General features: G+C 43.9%; 2 protein-coding genes across 13 annotated transcripts in view; one reads left to right on the forward strand and one right to left on the reverse strand.

The window, feature by feature from the left end:
* Window positions 1-15,922, forward strand: part of Lyrm2 (LYR motif containing 2) — a 26,749-nt gene that overhangs the window by 7,103 nt on the left and 3,724 nt on the right. The window contains exons 3-4 of one of the 4 annotated variants that reach the window (XR_002820464.1): window positions 10,631-10,879; window positions 12,872-13,541. Coding sequence is in view for 2 of the 4 variants with exons in the window: in XM_023711931.1 (XP_023567699.1) it covers window positions 11,329-11,414; window positions 12,872-13,172 (387 nt within the window). In the remaining 2 variants the exon portion in view is untranslated. Of the gene's footprint in view, window positions 1-10,630; window positions 10,939-11,232; window positions 11,415-12,871; window positions 13,542-15,922 lie in introns of those variants that run through there. The other 3 variants (XM_023711931.1, XR_002820465.1, XM_023711932.1) reach the window with 3 other exon arrangements.
* Window positions 5-15,922, reverse strand: part of Ankrd6 (ankyrin repeat domain 6) — a 210,953-nt gene continuing 195,035 nt past the window's right edge. For 7 of the 9 annotated variants that reach the window (XM_023711923.1, XM_023711924.1, XM_023711926.1 and 4 more), the window contains 7 exons: window positions 12,794-12,898; window positions 11,542-11,676; window positions 11,094-11,276; window positions 10,542-10,694; window positions 3,441-3,554; window positions 2,760-2,886; window positions 5-1,373 (listed from right to left, as the gene is read on the reverse strand). In XM_023711923.1, coding sequence (XP_023567691.1) covers window positions 817-1,373; window positions 2,760-2,886; window positions 3,441-3,554; window positions 10,542-10,694; window positions 11,094-11,276; window positions 11,542-11,676; window positions 12,794-12,898 — 1,374 coding nt within the window. In that variant the 3' untranslated portion in view covers window positions 5-816. The remainder of the gene's footprint in view (window positions 1,374-2,759; window positions 2,887-3,440; window positions 3,555-10,541; window positions 10,695-11,093; window positions 11,277-11,541; window positions 11,677-12,793; window positions 12,899-15,922) is intronic. The other 2 variants (XM_004628206.2, XM_023711928.1) reach the window with 1 other exon arrangement.

Raw genomic sequence — 15,922 nt, forward strand, 5'->3', positions numbered from 1 at the left:
TTTTATTAGATCTCATTCAGAAAGGTTCTCTAAGTTAATTAGGTTTATGAGTGCATTATAGAAGTTTCAGGTATGTGTTACATGAATGCTCTTTCTGTTAATCTGCTATGATTAATTTTTTTTTTTTTTTAGCTGAAAATATAAAAACCATGATTCAGTCATTTGAAATTTTCTCATTTGAGCTCATTAACATTTCTGGTCCTGTCAGCCAGTCGTTACTTGGCATTTAAATACTCTCTTGGCATTTCAAAAAACTAAGATATACTGGATCTTATGACATCATGAAAATCTCTGTCCCCCCCAGAATGTGTTTGGTAAATTTTTACCTGATCAGAACCTCACCATTTTGAGGATTAGCGTGGGGGAGGGTAGGTGCTGGCTGAGCACCTCTTCCAAAGACGCTTTTGCCTAGGCACAGCAGGTGTATTTATGCAAATGACTCACTGAGTTTACAAGTAATTTTCTTGCTTTTGACTTAAATTTCACACATCTTGAATTTTTAGTTTAGGGTTATGCATCATTCTGCTTCTGACATGGTTTACTTAATCTGAGCTTTTGACTTTCAGATGACCCTGGACTGAGATTTAGGGTTTGTATTGAAACCCGAAAGACCAACTTTCCCCTGGTTTCAGCTTAATTGTTGAAGTCTCTTCTCTGTAACTTCAGGGTATATGAAGCATGTCTCTGGCACATTTTAGAAATCAGTGACTTTTTTTAAAAGCAAATCTGTTACATGTACAACAGTCAGCTTCTTAGCCGTTGCTACTCTGTAGTTGCAAGGCTAGAAATCCTCAATAATTCTCTTTTCTCCACGTCCTAATTTTCCTTCTGTACCTTAGTCCTCAGTTTAGCAAGTTCCTCTTCTAAACTTTTAATGTGCTCCTGCAGTGTGGCCTTGTCTTGCTGGGCTTTCTGATTGGCTTGACTTCGTGCTTCTTCAATCTTCCTTTCATACCACTTTTCCATCTGCGTAGAAACAGCTTCAAAAAAATACTGGGTGAGCTCCAGGGCCTGAGAAGTGTTGCGGATGTGAGGAGCAGTCTGCTCGCTGCTGGCTGCTGCCTGCCCACCAGTGCCACTGGGCTGCTGGGCCCGATGCCTTGTCTGCCCACTCTTCCCAGACTTCTTGGTTTGAGTGCCTCTGTTGACACATGGCCCAGCCTGGTCACATCTGGCTGCCTCATTCGAGGGTAGCTGGGCCGTCTGGACCTTAACATTCCTCAGTCGGGATCCTGTACAGTCAGAGGAGGACAGCTCCTGCTGGAGTCTGTGGGTAGCAGTGGCGTTGGGGACCTTTTCTTTGGGCCTCACCACTTGTGAAGAGTTGTCAGAGGCTGCAGCTGGGCCCGCAGTCACCACTGATTGATCTACACCTGGTTTCAGAAGGAAAACAGACATCAGAGCAAACCCACATTCACAACCAGGTGGCCACGGGGTGATGTTTGAGAGACCTGGGTATCCTATAAACCATCAGCATATTCTCTCTGGTTTTCTTTGCCTTTTTGTCCCTCCTTCCTTCTTTTATCTCCCAAGATTACCCTTTGGCTTGTCGGGGTTTTTTTTGTTTTTGTTTTTGTTTTTTGCGGAACCAGGGATTGAACTCAGGCCCTTGTGCTTGCCAGGCAAGCACTTATTCTACTGAACTATCTCCACGGCCCTGGAACTTTCATTTCATGAATTCTGTCTTAGCTACACTGGTCACATCTAAGCCAAAAATTCACCACACTTTCATTTTGTTTCTCAGTTCTACCTTAGAAGGCTTTAGGTCTTATTTTCTGATATGTAAGGATGACAACTCAACAATATGTGTCTTAGAACGAACAATAACAACAAAAAAAATCAAAACAGAATGAACATTCTTCTATTAGAAAAATAATCTTATTCTCTAAATTCTATATTATCTGTGTGCTAGTCCCTCATCCCAGGCTTCCTTTTGGAAAGTAGTCCTGTTCCATGTACCCACAGCTCCATGACAAGCCCTATGACTTGGCCTAACCTGAAAACTGCTAGGATGTTTCTCAGTGTTAGCACAGACAAGATAAAGCTGTTTGCAGAAATGGCCGTGACAGCACAAAACATTTTATATATTGCAGTGCTACTGTGAGCTTAGCTATCAAGGCTATGGGTGGCCTCAGAGTTATCACCATGGAGTCAGCCATGGTGGAAAACACATCACAGTCTGGGAGGTTGAGGCAGGAGGGTCATAAGTTTAAGTCCTACCTGGGCAACACAGTGACTTAGCAAGGGGTTGGGGACATAGTTCACTGCAAAGGTCCTGGGTTCAGTCCCAGTACCAATCAAAGAAATAACCATTTGGAGTAACCACTAGTGGCTGATAGAAAGTTGTTTGGTTGCAGTATCTCTTGCACCTGGGGCAAGTTCAGTACATGAACTGCCATTTAATGAGACTTTGCATAGTTGGACAAAAGGCCACTCGAGAGGATAGGGATGGGGAAAAGCACAGCAGAAAGGGAGAAAACCTCCTCTGGGTTCCACTCGAAGCCCACCAACACTACCTGACACACAGTTATTACTGACCAACAGTTGTATTCCTCCTGCGTGCAAATGTTTGAGCACTGAAATGACATCCTTTTTTATTGTGTGGGAACTGAATATGTAATTGTGAGCACAACGGTTCATTTCCCGCTAGGGCTCACTCCTCAGTCCAACACTTCCAGCCCTGGCCTTCAGAGGTGGGGAGAACAAGATCTGGGGGCTCCATTACTTTTAGGCAGAGAGGCATTCTGTACGTGGGTTACCTGTAGAGGATTCACAAGTAGATGGTGTAGATTTAGCCCTGGAGGCCCTAGGGTCTCCAGAAAGCTTCAGCTCCAGATTCTGAATCTTCAACATGCACCAAGTTTTTAACTCATCCACCAAGGATATCTAAAATAAGTAATCAGTACACAGAAAAATCAAGTGAATTTGATGACGAGTTAAAAGTATTAAGATTATGAATCAAAGTATTAAGACCCTTTTGAATTTTGCTAACTGAGGTTACCCATTTTGATAAACCTAGAAGTTATAGATTAGCCATTCACCTATAATCCACACCTAGCACCTAGATCATGAGCTATCTATAATCTTCATCAAGAGAATCTTCCAAATCAAATATTTCTGGCTGCTTAGGAGTATAAGTTCTTGCACACTCAGAAACACCCCACATCTTGTGTTTCTGGGAAAATGCCTTCCGGGCAGGACCCCTCTCAGGTTAGACAGGCAACCCTGCCAGTGAATGCCGAACATGTGGTGCTGACTCAGGATGGCCTTGTTCCAGTCGTGCTGTCTCCACTGACTGCCAGCATACTCAGCAACACACAGACCAGCCAGCTGGGAAACACTTTGGGAGGGAACCTCAGTGTTTTGTGTCAGAGGTGTGAACCTTCTAAATCAGAGGACACACAAATCCTGAATGAAAGCTGACAGCTCCCGACTTTTACCTGCCGTCTCTCTCCCTCCTGCTTCTCAGCATCTGAGTGCTGCTGTAGGCGGCTCAGGCACTCTGTCCTTTCTGCCGAGAGTCGCTCAGCCATCAGCTTGTCCAACACACGCATCTAGGATTGGAGGGGCACAGAGCGCACAGAGATGATATAGGATGGGCCTCCATCTCTCCACTTGTGAGCAGCCTCAGGTATTCAGACCAGAGCCCACAAAATGCACAAGCAAGCCAACGTCTCACTGTTTTTCACACAGTGTTCATAGAACACTAGCTTTTCGAATTCCTGTGCGTATTTCTCTAAGGGCAATGTTCCTTCTTTTTCTCGTTTTCAAAGTCCTAATGGATTTAAGAGACCATGAAGACAGTAAGTATACAACTTGAGCAATGCAGGCCTTGTAGGCAAATGTGAATTTTCTAAGCCTTAGAATATTATTTTCAAGACTATTAGGAAAAACTACCTCTAAAATACGGGGCTATTGCCTTACTCTGCCCTTACTCACATAATTATGCAAACATGAACAGATGCCCAAAGGGTAATGAAATGAGCAGAATACTCAGCAAGCAGGGATTTTTGGTGCTATACAGCAAGCAGCCAAAGCATGTGTACAAAAGATTGTGGGAAGACTAAGGAACCGCTTAACACATCAAGTGGTTATTATTGTTAGTCATACCCTTCAGAGCCTCCCTCCATTCTGATGTTTCTTGGAGGCCCTAACAGCACTGTTTTTGTCATTGTCCAAGGAAGAGACTGGAACTACTGTTAGCAGGGGCCCACCCATGGCAACTCACTGGTGCATTCCTCTCCTGTTGGCAACATATATGGCACTCCACATACAGATGTTCAGATAATTAAAAGAGCAACACCAGTCCTGGGGCTGTGGGGCGCACCTCATGTTTCAGCTCCTCTGTCCTACATCAGTGATATCACTCACTGTTTCTTAGGACAGCCTATCCATCCCTCTGGCTCCTCATCCTCTTCCCGGGGAGGCAACTCTGCCATCAGCAGTTGTGCAGATACGGGGCTTTGTTCCCAGGTTACAGTGCATTGGCCCAGGCCTCAGGATCTGACTTCTGCGGGGCCAAAGTTCTGGCTATGCCATGTAGAAAAGGACTGACCTTACACCCCAGTCTTTCACCTTGTTTGAAGTGAAGGGAGGCTATGGGGATACCTAGTATCAGTCTAGCCTTATGTGAGAGAAGCTAGCTAAAACAACCTTAGCTAATTTATCATAGCCCTAAGATTCTGAAAACAGCCTTTCCACAAAATGTAAACACCAAATACATTTTAAAATGTTCAACTTTTAGTAAACAGACATGAAACTCAGACACTGCTGGGTAGGATAAAAATTGGTACAGGTTTTCTATTACGTAACTAACCAACATTTATCAAGAGCCTTAACATTAACCTTGGCTTCTGTTATCCTAATTCTGAGCAAAATCCCTAATTCAATTTCCCTATCCAAGTAGTTAGACGCTTATGACATAAATATGAACCATAGTATAAAAGTAAGTTATGTTGTATTTATATGCTAGGATATTATGTTTCTCAGGACATGAGAAAATGCTCACAACATGAGAAAAGCAGGAAACAAAATACTGTTTTCCACAGTACACAATCAAAAACCACAATGTTGGGGCTGGGGAGATGGCTCAGTGGAATAAGCACGTGCCCCCAAGCGCAAGACCTGAGTTCAATCCCTGGTTCCACCAAAAAACAAAACAAAACAAAACAAAACAAAACAAAACAAAACAAAACACAGTGTTCTGCATGATAAAACAAGCTGCCAGAAAGCCAGCAAGGTTCCTTTTTTGTTTAAAAGTGACCTCTTGGGGAATCCAGTCTGTATAACATCTCCTATAGGAGGTGGGGAGGCTTTTAACACTGTCACTAAGATGCATATTTCTGTGATATGATTTTCCAATGTGCATGTATTATTTTGCACATTTCTGTAAAGTATTTTTGTACTGAAAAATCTTACCCATCACACATTTATTACATGATGTGATTAATAAATATGGTGTTGAAATAAAATTATTACAGCAAAGGACACAGTTCCATTAGTCCTCCCTCAAAATACTCCCCTTCACCTCAAATACTGTCATCCTATCATTCCTGCCACTTTCTGAAGCAGCCCTGAAAGTCTTCTGTTGGGTGTCTTTGATTGCACTGTTGTGGCCATCTTGAGTATTATGGATGGTGGCATAATCTTCCTAAGATAAAGTATAAATTAGTTGCATTGTCATGGTTGCCTCGATGTCCTAAATTGATTCAAAATGTTGACCTTTTGTTACCATTTTAACTTTGAAGACGAGCCAGAAGGTGCACAGTGCCAGATCTAGTGAGTAAGGTGAATGAAGACACACTATGATGCTCACAGACCTGCTTTACTGGCAGCTGCATTCACTGGATTTTGATCACGTCTCATGAAGACACCTGCAGAGCACTTCTTCCAGAACTGCCCCAAAAGGTGGCAAGGAGGACAGAATAAGGGTGTTTGAAATAAGAGAGTATTTGGAAGGGGGTTCATAGCAATGTATCTTTTACTGTAATAACTTTTAAAAATTCAAACATTTGATCATTCCTTGTATTAACTGCAAAAGGAAAATTAACCTTTATAATGGAGGAATATGAAGGTTACCAGCTAAGCTATGTGATCAAACAGTATCATTAATAAAGAGACATCCTGACATTGTGTACTTGTACATGTAAGGCAATTTAAAGTTTATGTCATTAACTATAACATATTCTTGCCAGAATACCTAAACCTAAATAACCTTCTAGACCACTTCTCAAGCGTTAGCACACAAAAGCACCACCTGGAGGTCCTGTTAAAACATGGACTGCAGCCAGAATTTTACTCTTTTTTTTTTTTTGGTGGTACCGGAGATTGAACTCAGAATTTTTTGTTGGCTGGCTCAGGCTGCCTTAAGAGTGGGTCTGGGGATTGAACCATGGTATCCTGCACCTGACTGCATTTGCATAAGCAGGCGCTTAAACAACTGAGCTAACCAGCAGGCCCCCACGGGGATTGAACTCAGGACCTTGCACGTAAAGAATTTTACTCTTAAGTGTGATTCAATTCAGACAAACTAATAAGTGATGCTGGGGAAACTGGCTACTCACATGCAGAAGACTGAATGCAGGGCTGGTGAGATGGCTCAGTGGTCTAAAAGCACCTACTTAGAACAAGCTTAGCAAAGCACAGGGACCACGGTTCAATCCCCCAGCACCATATGCCAGCCAGTCCCGCCCCCTGGTGGGCTGTGCTGGCCACACACACACACACACACACACACACACAAATAAATAAAAAATTTAAAAAAAAAAGACTGAATGCAGAAGCCATCTCAAACCATGCACTAAATTATCAAGGGCTGGTAAGATGGCTCAGTGGTCTAAAGCACCTACTTAGAACAAGCTTAGCAAAGCACAGGGACCACGGTTCAATCCCCCAGCACCACATGCCAGCCAGCCCTGCCTCCTGGTGGGCTGAGCTGGCCACACACACACACACACAAATAATGTTTTTTTAAAAAATTATAATCAAAATGGATCAAGAGCTGTTAAAACAGAATCAACCTGCTGGAAAAGGTAACACTCCAGGAGTTCCAGGCATAGGCAAGGACATTCTTAACAGAACCCCAGATGCACAGGACTAGAACCAAGAACCAGCAAGTGGGATCTTATTAAATTAAAAAGCTTGTACATAGCAAAAGAAGCAACAGAGTGAAAATACAACCTACAGAATGTATAAACAATATCTAGACTATATAAAGAACTAAAAAAAATCTTAGACCTACTGAAATAAAAAACTCAATCAAAAAATGAGTAAGTAAACAAATGGATACTTGTCAGAAGTACAAATGGCCAATAAACACATGAAAAAGAGTTTAACATTGCTGGCCATTAAAGAAATGCACATTGCGATGGCACTTGGATTCCATCTTACCTTAGACAAAATAACTACTGTCAAGAAATCCAATAGCGAACACCAGTGAGGCTGTGGGGAAAATGAACCTTCTACATTGGTGGGAGTGTAAATTGCTACAAGCACTATGGAAATCTGTATGAAGATCATGCAAAAAACAAAGGAAAAATTCCATTCAACTCAGCCATTCCACTTCTAGGTACCTTCCCCAAAGAGTTAAAAGCCATCACATTATTGTGATGCATGCAAAACCATGTTTATAGCAGCACAACTCCTAATCCCTAAATCTTGGAGGTGGCCTACATGTCTACCAGTAGATGAATGAAAAAGAAAATGTTGTATTTACACACAATTGAGGACTATTCTGTAGTATAGGATAAAACGTGAATTATTTGCAAGAAAATGGATACACGAGACTGTAATGGTAATGTGAAATAAATCCGACACACAAGCTTAAATACTGCAGTTTCCCTTATATGAAAAAAGAGATAGATCTTTCTCAAATGGGAAGGAGATCAAGGGATGGAGAAGGGAAGCAGAGTACGGAGATGTGTTACGCACATGTACCAACTCCCACAAGGCATGTGAACATTACACACTGCAAACTTCACTAATAAAAAATAAATTCAATTTTTAATGAGAACCAAGAAAGTTGCAACTCCCACTCCCAGCTCTCCAAATCCATAGAAGATGCTGCTGGGTCCACAGATTACACCTTAAGAACTACTATTCTACACCTAACTTGCATTTTACAGGGATAGTGAGACATGGACAGTTAAAATAACAGCCAGGTGTGGTGGCACATGCCTGTAATCCCAGCACTTGGGAGGCTGAGGCAGGACGAGCGCTACAAGTTCAAGGCCAGTCTGAACTACATATGGAGATCCTATCTTAAAAAACAACAACACACACAAATGAAAGTATCAGGCAAATCCAGAATATAGATCATCTGTAAAAAAATTGATCTTTATGTATGAAAGGGTTAATAATGTAGACAGAAAACTGTAGAAGCAGGAATCAGGGATTGTTCCAGATTACAGTCAAATACACAAAAAATCTTTACCATGCCTAGAACAGGATTAAAAACCCAGTTATGGGGCCAGGGAGATGGCTCAGTGGAATAAGCGCTTCCCTGGCAAGCACAAGGGCCTGAGTTCAATCCCTGGTTCCGTAAAAAAAAAAACAAACCCAGTTATTAAAAACACTGGGGAACAACTGAGAGACTCTGAATACAGACTGGATACTGCACAAGTATTTTTAGTTTCTTGGGTATGTCGAGAGTGTTTGGCAGGGAAGGAGACAGTCTCTACTCTCAGGGTACCCTGGTGTAATGAAAGCCATCTGCAACTAAATCTCACACAGTTCAAGAGGAAAAAAGAATGGAAGTTAGAGAGATGAAGCACATACAGCAACACGGCCATGATTTTATTCTTATTTTGTAAGCTTGACAATTTTCCAAATAAACTGTAAAAGAAAAGACTTTTGCCTTAATTGCATGGGCAACCAGGAAGGGTGTAGAGCATGCTGACATGTGAAAAGCCTGTAAAACCTCAACATTCAAAGTTTTTTTATCATATAGGTTCATGGGTTATTTTTCTTCCAATTTTTACCTTTTTTGAGGGATCTAAAACTTACTATTTAGCGAAACTGGGGATTGAACTCAGGCCCTTGCATGTCCTGCTACAATGCTGTGTATGGTTGGATTTCTAGATTTCTGTGTGAAAATATGTAATTGTTTATTCATATTTTTTAAATTTTTTTCATTTTTTAAATTTTTTCTCCATGTTCTGTAGGGACTTAAAGTTTAACATATCAATACTTGATGGAAAGTACCTGTTCCATGTTATGCCTAGGATGTTTGATATTCAGACAGTGAGGTTAAACCCAACTGCATATGTTGCAGGGTAATAATAAGATTCTCTTCTGGAGGGTTAACAACCTAAGTTTGCAGATAGAAGGGCTGCAAGGATAGCCAACATTTTGACCCTAGCCTTTGAAGGTCAGTGAAGACTCAGGACATAGGAAAACCTATACTCTAACATCATGTAACTCAGTTGTGTCCCAAATTTTCTGAACAAGGAGATTATGGGGGCCACAGAGCAACATGATCGATGACATAGAGTGTGCCTAGGGAGAGTCACATGGAAAGAAAACCTTCTCTCAGGCTTTCACAGAGAGCAAATTGATCAAGCAATGGCCATGACTCATCCACATGGCCAACACTGACAAAGGATCTGCAAACTGTGGTACAGGGTTACAGGATAAATCCTGAGGGTACTTGACTGACCTTATCAGGTACAAAAGTTACATTTCTTGTTATATAGGTCTTGCTTTGTTTTGGTCTTAACCATCCAGCAGAAAAGTATAAAAACGAGGTATATAAAGTAAAGCCATATTAGTATGCTGAGCTGTGAAAGGCCCAAGTCAACAAGTTCTGACATTGCCAGTCCTGCGGATAATCCACTACTATTGTGGACTGCTGGACTGTGTTGAATTATTTTCCTGAATTCACCCACCTGCAGTATTTAGATGGCAATGGAATACCCATCTCTGACAGGACTAAACAAAAAGGGGGATACAAAGGAAGGACCATTTTCTATCTGTATATACAGAATAGTTAGGATAGATATACAGCTACTTTTGCTTAATTCAATGAGAAGAAAGATTTGTACTAATAGTGTTTGGACAGGATATCATGTCTGCATCTTGTGCTATGGATAACCACTAAGAAGATAACGTACAGTGTATTAATTATTGAAACTGTCCTATTAATGTTTTGCAATTGTCTCATTGCTATTTGCTTCTCAATAAAATTTTTAAAAAACCTTACTATTTGTATAATCAGAAGCAATTTAAAACCTTTCTTAAAAAGTCTAAATAAATGGACTTCACAAAAATTCCATATATAGTTTCCTCCCTGCCAGCTCACTGGACATCCTGAGGCAGAAGGTATGCTACAGCCACTCCCCCATCTCTCTTGGAGGAAGGGGTGTGTGTGCGTGTGTGTGCGTGTGTGCGTGTGTGTGTGTGTGTGTGTGTGTACATGCACTATGGGTGGAGCCCTAGGCCTTGTGCATGTTAGGCAAGTGCTCTACCTCCAAGCTACAGCCCAGCCCACACCCCGAAGTCTTTGATCTCATGTTAGAATCCAAGATGTTCAAGAGGCTACTTACCTGATGCTGGGTCTTACTCTCCATATGTCCCAGCTTTGTATTCATTTTATCCTGAACTGATCCCAGCTCTGCTTTTATCTCTTCCACAGTGGCCTCCAGTTGGTTCTCCAGCTTATTGATTAGAGGTTCACATCGACAACCATTTATTGGTGCCTAAGAGGGAAAACAAGAAGTAATCAAACTACACTTCATTCTTTCCACCAATGCTTTAAGCAGCCACTATGTGCCTGGCAGAGTATCAGGAGATATAGGCAATGGAGGACACACCCATCCTGTCCTCACTTGAAATGACCTACAGCCTGCGCTTTGGACCCAATAGGCACTAAAAACATTCCGAGGTAAGGCACGGTCCCTCTGTCCTCAAGCTGCTTCTATCCCCTAGTCATCTGCAAATGGCGAGAATGGTGAGGTTGTGTCACCGAGCCTCTGGGTCCTAAGTGGCAGAAGCATCTTTTAGGTCAAGGCCTGAGGTACCCCGAGCCCCCCAGAATTAAGCTCCACAGATAGCCCTACTGCTGGGCTCTGGCCCCTTCCGGACAGGCCCCACAGTACCTGCATCACTTTCCCATCCTTGCCCCGGTACAGCGTGTACAGCTGGTACGCTCTGAACTCATGGGGTGGGGGTGGGGACAAGCACCGATGCCTGCTTTTCTTCTTGGGGTGATGAGTGTGTGAGTCTTTCTGGGGTCCGGGCTGCTGGTCTGCGGGTGGGGTGAGGTCAGACAGTGCCGACACCTGTGAGACAGAGCACCAACACCCCTGAGCCCTGCAACATCTGCACGAGTGCATGCCCAGCCAGTGGCTCCCATCTCCCTGTGGCATCCACCCCAAGCCCACACCGCATGCCCACCTTGTGGCTGAGTTCTGTCCCGTGTAAGTTCTATGTTCTGGACCCAAACCACCCAGCCAGCTGAGAGGCTTCTCAGCCAATGAGCATGACCTGTCCCTGGATCCTCTGCCACCCTCCCTCCCTCCCAGCTGCTTTCCTCAGCCTCCTGACCTTGGGCTTTGACCTTCTCCTCCGATTATCCTTCACTCTGGGCTCTGGGGAGGCGGACAGAAAATCTCCTCTGGCTTCCTCTTTTCTGACCTCAGCCTGTTCGCTGCTGGGGGTGTCTCCTGCTGAGACACTTCCCTACAGAAGAAAGCCCACAAGCCTGTTACACTGCTCCTTCAGCTTTTCTCACCACGCAGTAAAGTTGTACGCTTGCAAAACTCTGTCCAATGAGGCCCATAGGACTCTTCACTAGTGACAAATTTCAGACACAGGGAACACTGCCTGGTGGTCAATATGTAACGCTTTTCCTATTTGGCTTTTATTCAGTCTCAAATGAAATATATTCTTGGGTCTAATACTAGAATTCCAGAAACCTACCATACACAATAAAATATTAGATTGTTGGTCTTTTGTATTTCAACAAAAATACAACCTCTTTCATTCTTTGAACTTGGACCCCCCACAATTTATGGTAGAGAGTAAAAATACTCGGAAATAAAAAAATCATATTTCTCGTTCTTGGGAGAACTTTTACAGTTTAGTATGTACAATTCACAAAGAGGAGCTAGAGTCACAAGGCCTTTACACTGAAAATGTTAACATTTCGCTGCTCTTCACCGAGCCTCTGTCTACTGGGTCCTAAGTGGCAGAAGCATCTTTTAGGTCAAGGCAAAGAGAAGAGCAAGTACTTGGTGATAACCTCTGCTGGGCCACAAGTCACCTTGCTGTCCTCCTGAAAGGCCTGGAAAGGCTGGGCCACTCTTCTCTAAGTCAGGGAGCAGCCTATAACAGGGGTTCTCAGCAAGAACAACTACAGGGCTTTTCAACCCCAGAAGCTGGACTCCATCCAGAGCTGCTCATCCATGGACAAGGAGGCCTGAGAACCTGCATTTGTAGCAAGGTCCTGGGTGATACCAGTCCTGCACTTAGAGAACTCCTATTCTACACAATGAAGGGCAGTGTCAGAGAGGCAGTGATGTGCCCAGGCCACAAATATGGGGCTACACATGCCCACCCAGAGTGCTGGCCACACACCAGGCATGATCCTGTGCCACATGTCAAGACACAGGATCCAGAATCCCAGCAGAGTGGAGAGAGGATGCCACGTGGGAGGGGAAGGCTAGTGACAGTTTGAGGAGCCCCAGGGGGAAGGAGAGGCCGAGGAGGACATGAGGGCCCGGTGAGCCCAGCAGAAGAAGGCAGGAGGACACAGACAAGTGGGCGGCCACGGCCGGGCGGGCAGGAGGACCCCCACCTTGCTTTGTGCAACCTCCTCTCTCGGGACAGACTGCGCCCTCCTCTCCTCCTTGAGCCTCTCTCTCCTTTTCCTCAGGCTTCGCCCACGACTGAAGCGCAACACCTATGGGAGGCAAAGGGTGTTGTTACAGCCCCTGGTATGTGCAGCGCTGGTGAGAAGGCATCATTTCTGGGTCTGGTGCTCTGACTGTGGGAACTACAGCCACGGGGAGGATGCCAAGCATTCACAGAAAATGAGCGGTTCTGTGCCCACCGTGCCTCTAGGTCTTGGCTGCACACTCCAGGAACCCAAAGATGTGCAGGACACTGTCCCTGACCTCAAGAAGCTTGGGTTCTATGATGACAACAGTGACACAAGCATTTACATGCTGAGCTAGAATGGCCAAGTAGGTGCACACCAGGGACACCATCATGTACGTCAGGACCCGAACGAGGTTCCCTGGCATTGTGCAGTGTGGCAGCTCAGAGGAGGGCAGGGCCTCGACCTTGGTACTCCGGGCCTGTCAGGTATTCCCTTCCCTAACCTGTGTGCAAGTCCTATTCACTGCGACCCAAACATTACTGAGGCACATCCTCGAGCCACCATTCCAACTGGGGCTTTCTAAAGGAACATTTAGTCTGTGACAACATGACCTTTCTGTACTCTACCTTCCCAAACGTAAAGCTGGAAGGCGGGCGTGGTGGAGTATGCCTGTAATCCCTGTACTCAAGAGGCAGAGGCAGGGAGACTGCTCCAAGGTCAAGGCACCAAGCTACATAATGAGTTCAAGCCTAAACTATACTAAAAAAGTAAAGCTGGGGAGTTGTTGAGATTGGCCAAGCGTGATAGTGGTTCACCCAGGACTGCCAGCTGCCTCCCCACCTGCCTTAGCCTTTGTAATGGTTGATACACTGTGTCAACCTGAGAAGTCTAACAGTTTAACTAATTGACTCAGTAGGGGACAGGTCCTTACTTTGTAAACATCCTTATCCTGTGCAAGAGGAGAGCTCAGAGAGCTCAGCAGGCAAAGGGCCCAGCTGCAGTGGAGAGCCGGTACACAGTATGAGGGAGGGAAAGAGGCCTGCCCTCGCCCTTGGGTCTTGTGCTTTGCTGTCTTCTGACGCCTTCGACTGTTGCCCTCTGCCATGCCACCCTGCCTTGGAGCCAGCTGATTATGGGCTAAAACCTCCACAAAGTGGTGAGCTGAATAAACCTTTCCTTCCTTAATTTCGCATGTCAGGTATTTTGTCTCAGTAATGAAAGAAAAGTAACTAACACAGCACTGCTTAACTGGCAGAGGATGTTCAGCCACAGAATACAGATCTTTAACCTTCTGTCTCAGGGTTAGGTAGTATTTAAGAATGTAAAAAGATGCTTGGACCAAGAAAGTGTGTAAGCCACTGCTCGAAGCTATCTCTACACTGTATCCAGACCCATTCAGAACTCAAGTCTAAAGAAATCCTAGTTCTGATTGTTGCTTAGTGGACTTTCAGAACTGGACACAGTCCGAAACTCAGCCTGCAACTCACTCTTACAGCGTGGGTAAATGCCAGTAAAATATGACAAATGATCATGCAGGTCCTCCATACAAAATAATCACAAGAAAGATTCCCTCATTTACCATGTCTTCAGCCAGTGAAAATAACTTGGTATGGCATCTAGCCTCTTAGAGAACATATCATCTATCAAACAAAATACTATGAATCTTTTCTAGTCCACAGAGATCAGGAAGCACTGACTTTGAAGGCTCAGAAAGAAGTTCAAGTCTATGCTGAGGAGCTGAGGCCAGGTGACTGCTCTTCAAAAACAAAACAAATAGGCTGCCTCTGTAACCACAGCTCATCAGCATGGTCTGCTTCAGCCTTATGCACATCCTAAAGTTCCTTCTCTGTGCTGCAAATGAGGCTTAGCATCTACAGTTATGTATGAAACTTTTTTTTTTAATTTGTGTGTGTGTGTGTGTGTGTGTGTGTGTGTGGCCAGCTCAGCCCACCAGGGGGCGGGACTGGCTGGCATGTGGTGCTGGGGATTGAACCGAGGTCCCTGTGCTTTGCTAAGCTTGTTCTTAGTAGGTGCTTTAGACCACTGAGCCATCTCACCAACCCCGTGTATGAAACTTTTATAACATGTAATCTACACTATTCAGTACTGTCACAGAGAAACTTAAATTATTTTTAAACATAAATACAAAAGGAAAGCTGCACTGGGAAATGTCAAGGCTGTGTGCCCTGTAAGTGAAGATCCTTGGGTGCTCAGAGACAAATGACAGCTGGGTATGATGCCACGCACTTGTAGTCCCAGTACCCAGGAGTTTGAGGCCAGCCTGGGCTACACTGTATATTCAACATCAGCCTATGTAGTGAAACCCTGCCTCAAAATTCAAAACAAAGTAATGATGATGACAAATGACAGATGGACTGAAGATACATCAGTCTTAATGTGCTCAGGGACTTCCCCAGGCACGTAAGACTTAATGATCTTTATACAGCTGAGGATGGGTGGCAGCTCACCAAACTGCCCAATGCTGAAATGCCAGAGAAACGTGATGGATTCTGACATTTGGATGGCACTGTGCACCATGCATGAGCACGTGTGTGTCTCCAAGGGCTGGACCCAGGCCCTCACACAGGCTAAACAACAGTTCTGCCACTGAGTTCAGTGCCCAGTCCCACTTGTACTTTTTGATCTATGAGAGACAGCAGTTTTCCATCAGGATTTATAGATGTGATTCAATTCATGATTCTTTGCAAAAAAAAAAAAGTGCAAGAGATGGAATGTTCCACTTCTAGAATTGTCTCATACCTCTTACCAGGAGTCCATGGATTTTAAGAAATCACAAGGACCAGCCTATGCCTAAGAGGTTGACCAATTTTAGAAAAGACAAAAGTCTTTATGATCCCAGTTTCTGCTGGTCAGGTTGGGTATGTTTTTAATGATTTAAAATAAAAACTATATAAAACCCTAGTCCAGGCTGGTATTCAGAATCTTTTCATTTCTGAGACTCTGCCTTCTTACAGCATTTGCCAGAATCAAATGAAAATCAGCCAGTGTCTGTGGTACTGTGATACAGAACAGCTCCAATCTATGGATGACCTAAATATTCAACATTAAGTAAATGGTTTTAAAAATACTGATGTTAATAAAAAA

This window comes from Octodon degus, unplaced genomic scaffold, assembly GCF_000260255.1.
Source record: "Octodon degus isolate 3935 unplaced genomic scaffold, OctDeg1.0 scaffold00022, whole genome shotgun sequence".
Classification (NCBI taxonomy): domain Eukaryota; kingdom Metazoa; phylum Chordata; class Mammalia; order Rodentia; family Octodontidae; genus Octodon; species Octodon degus.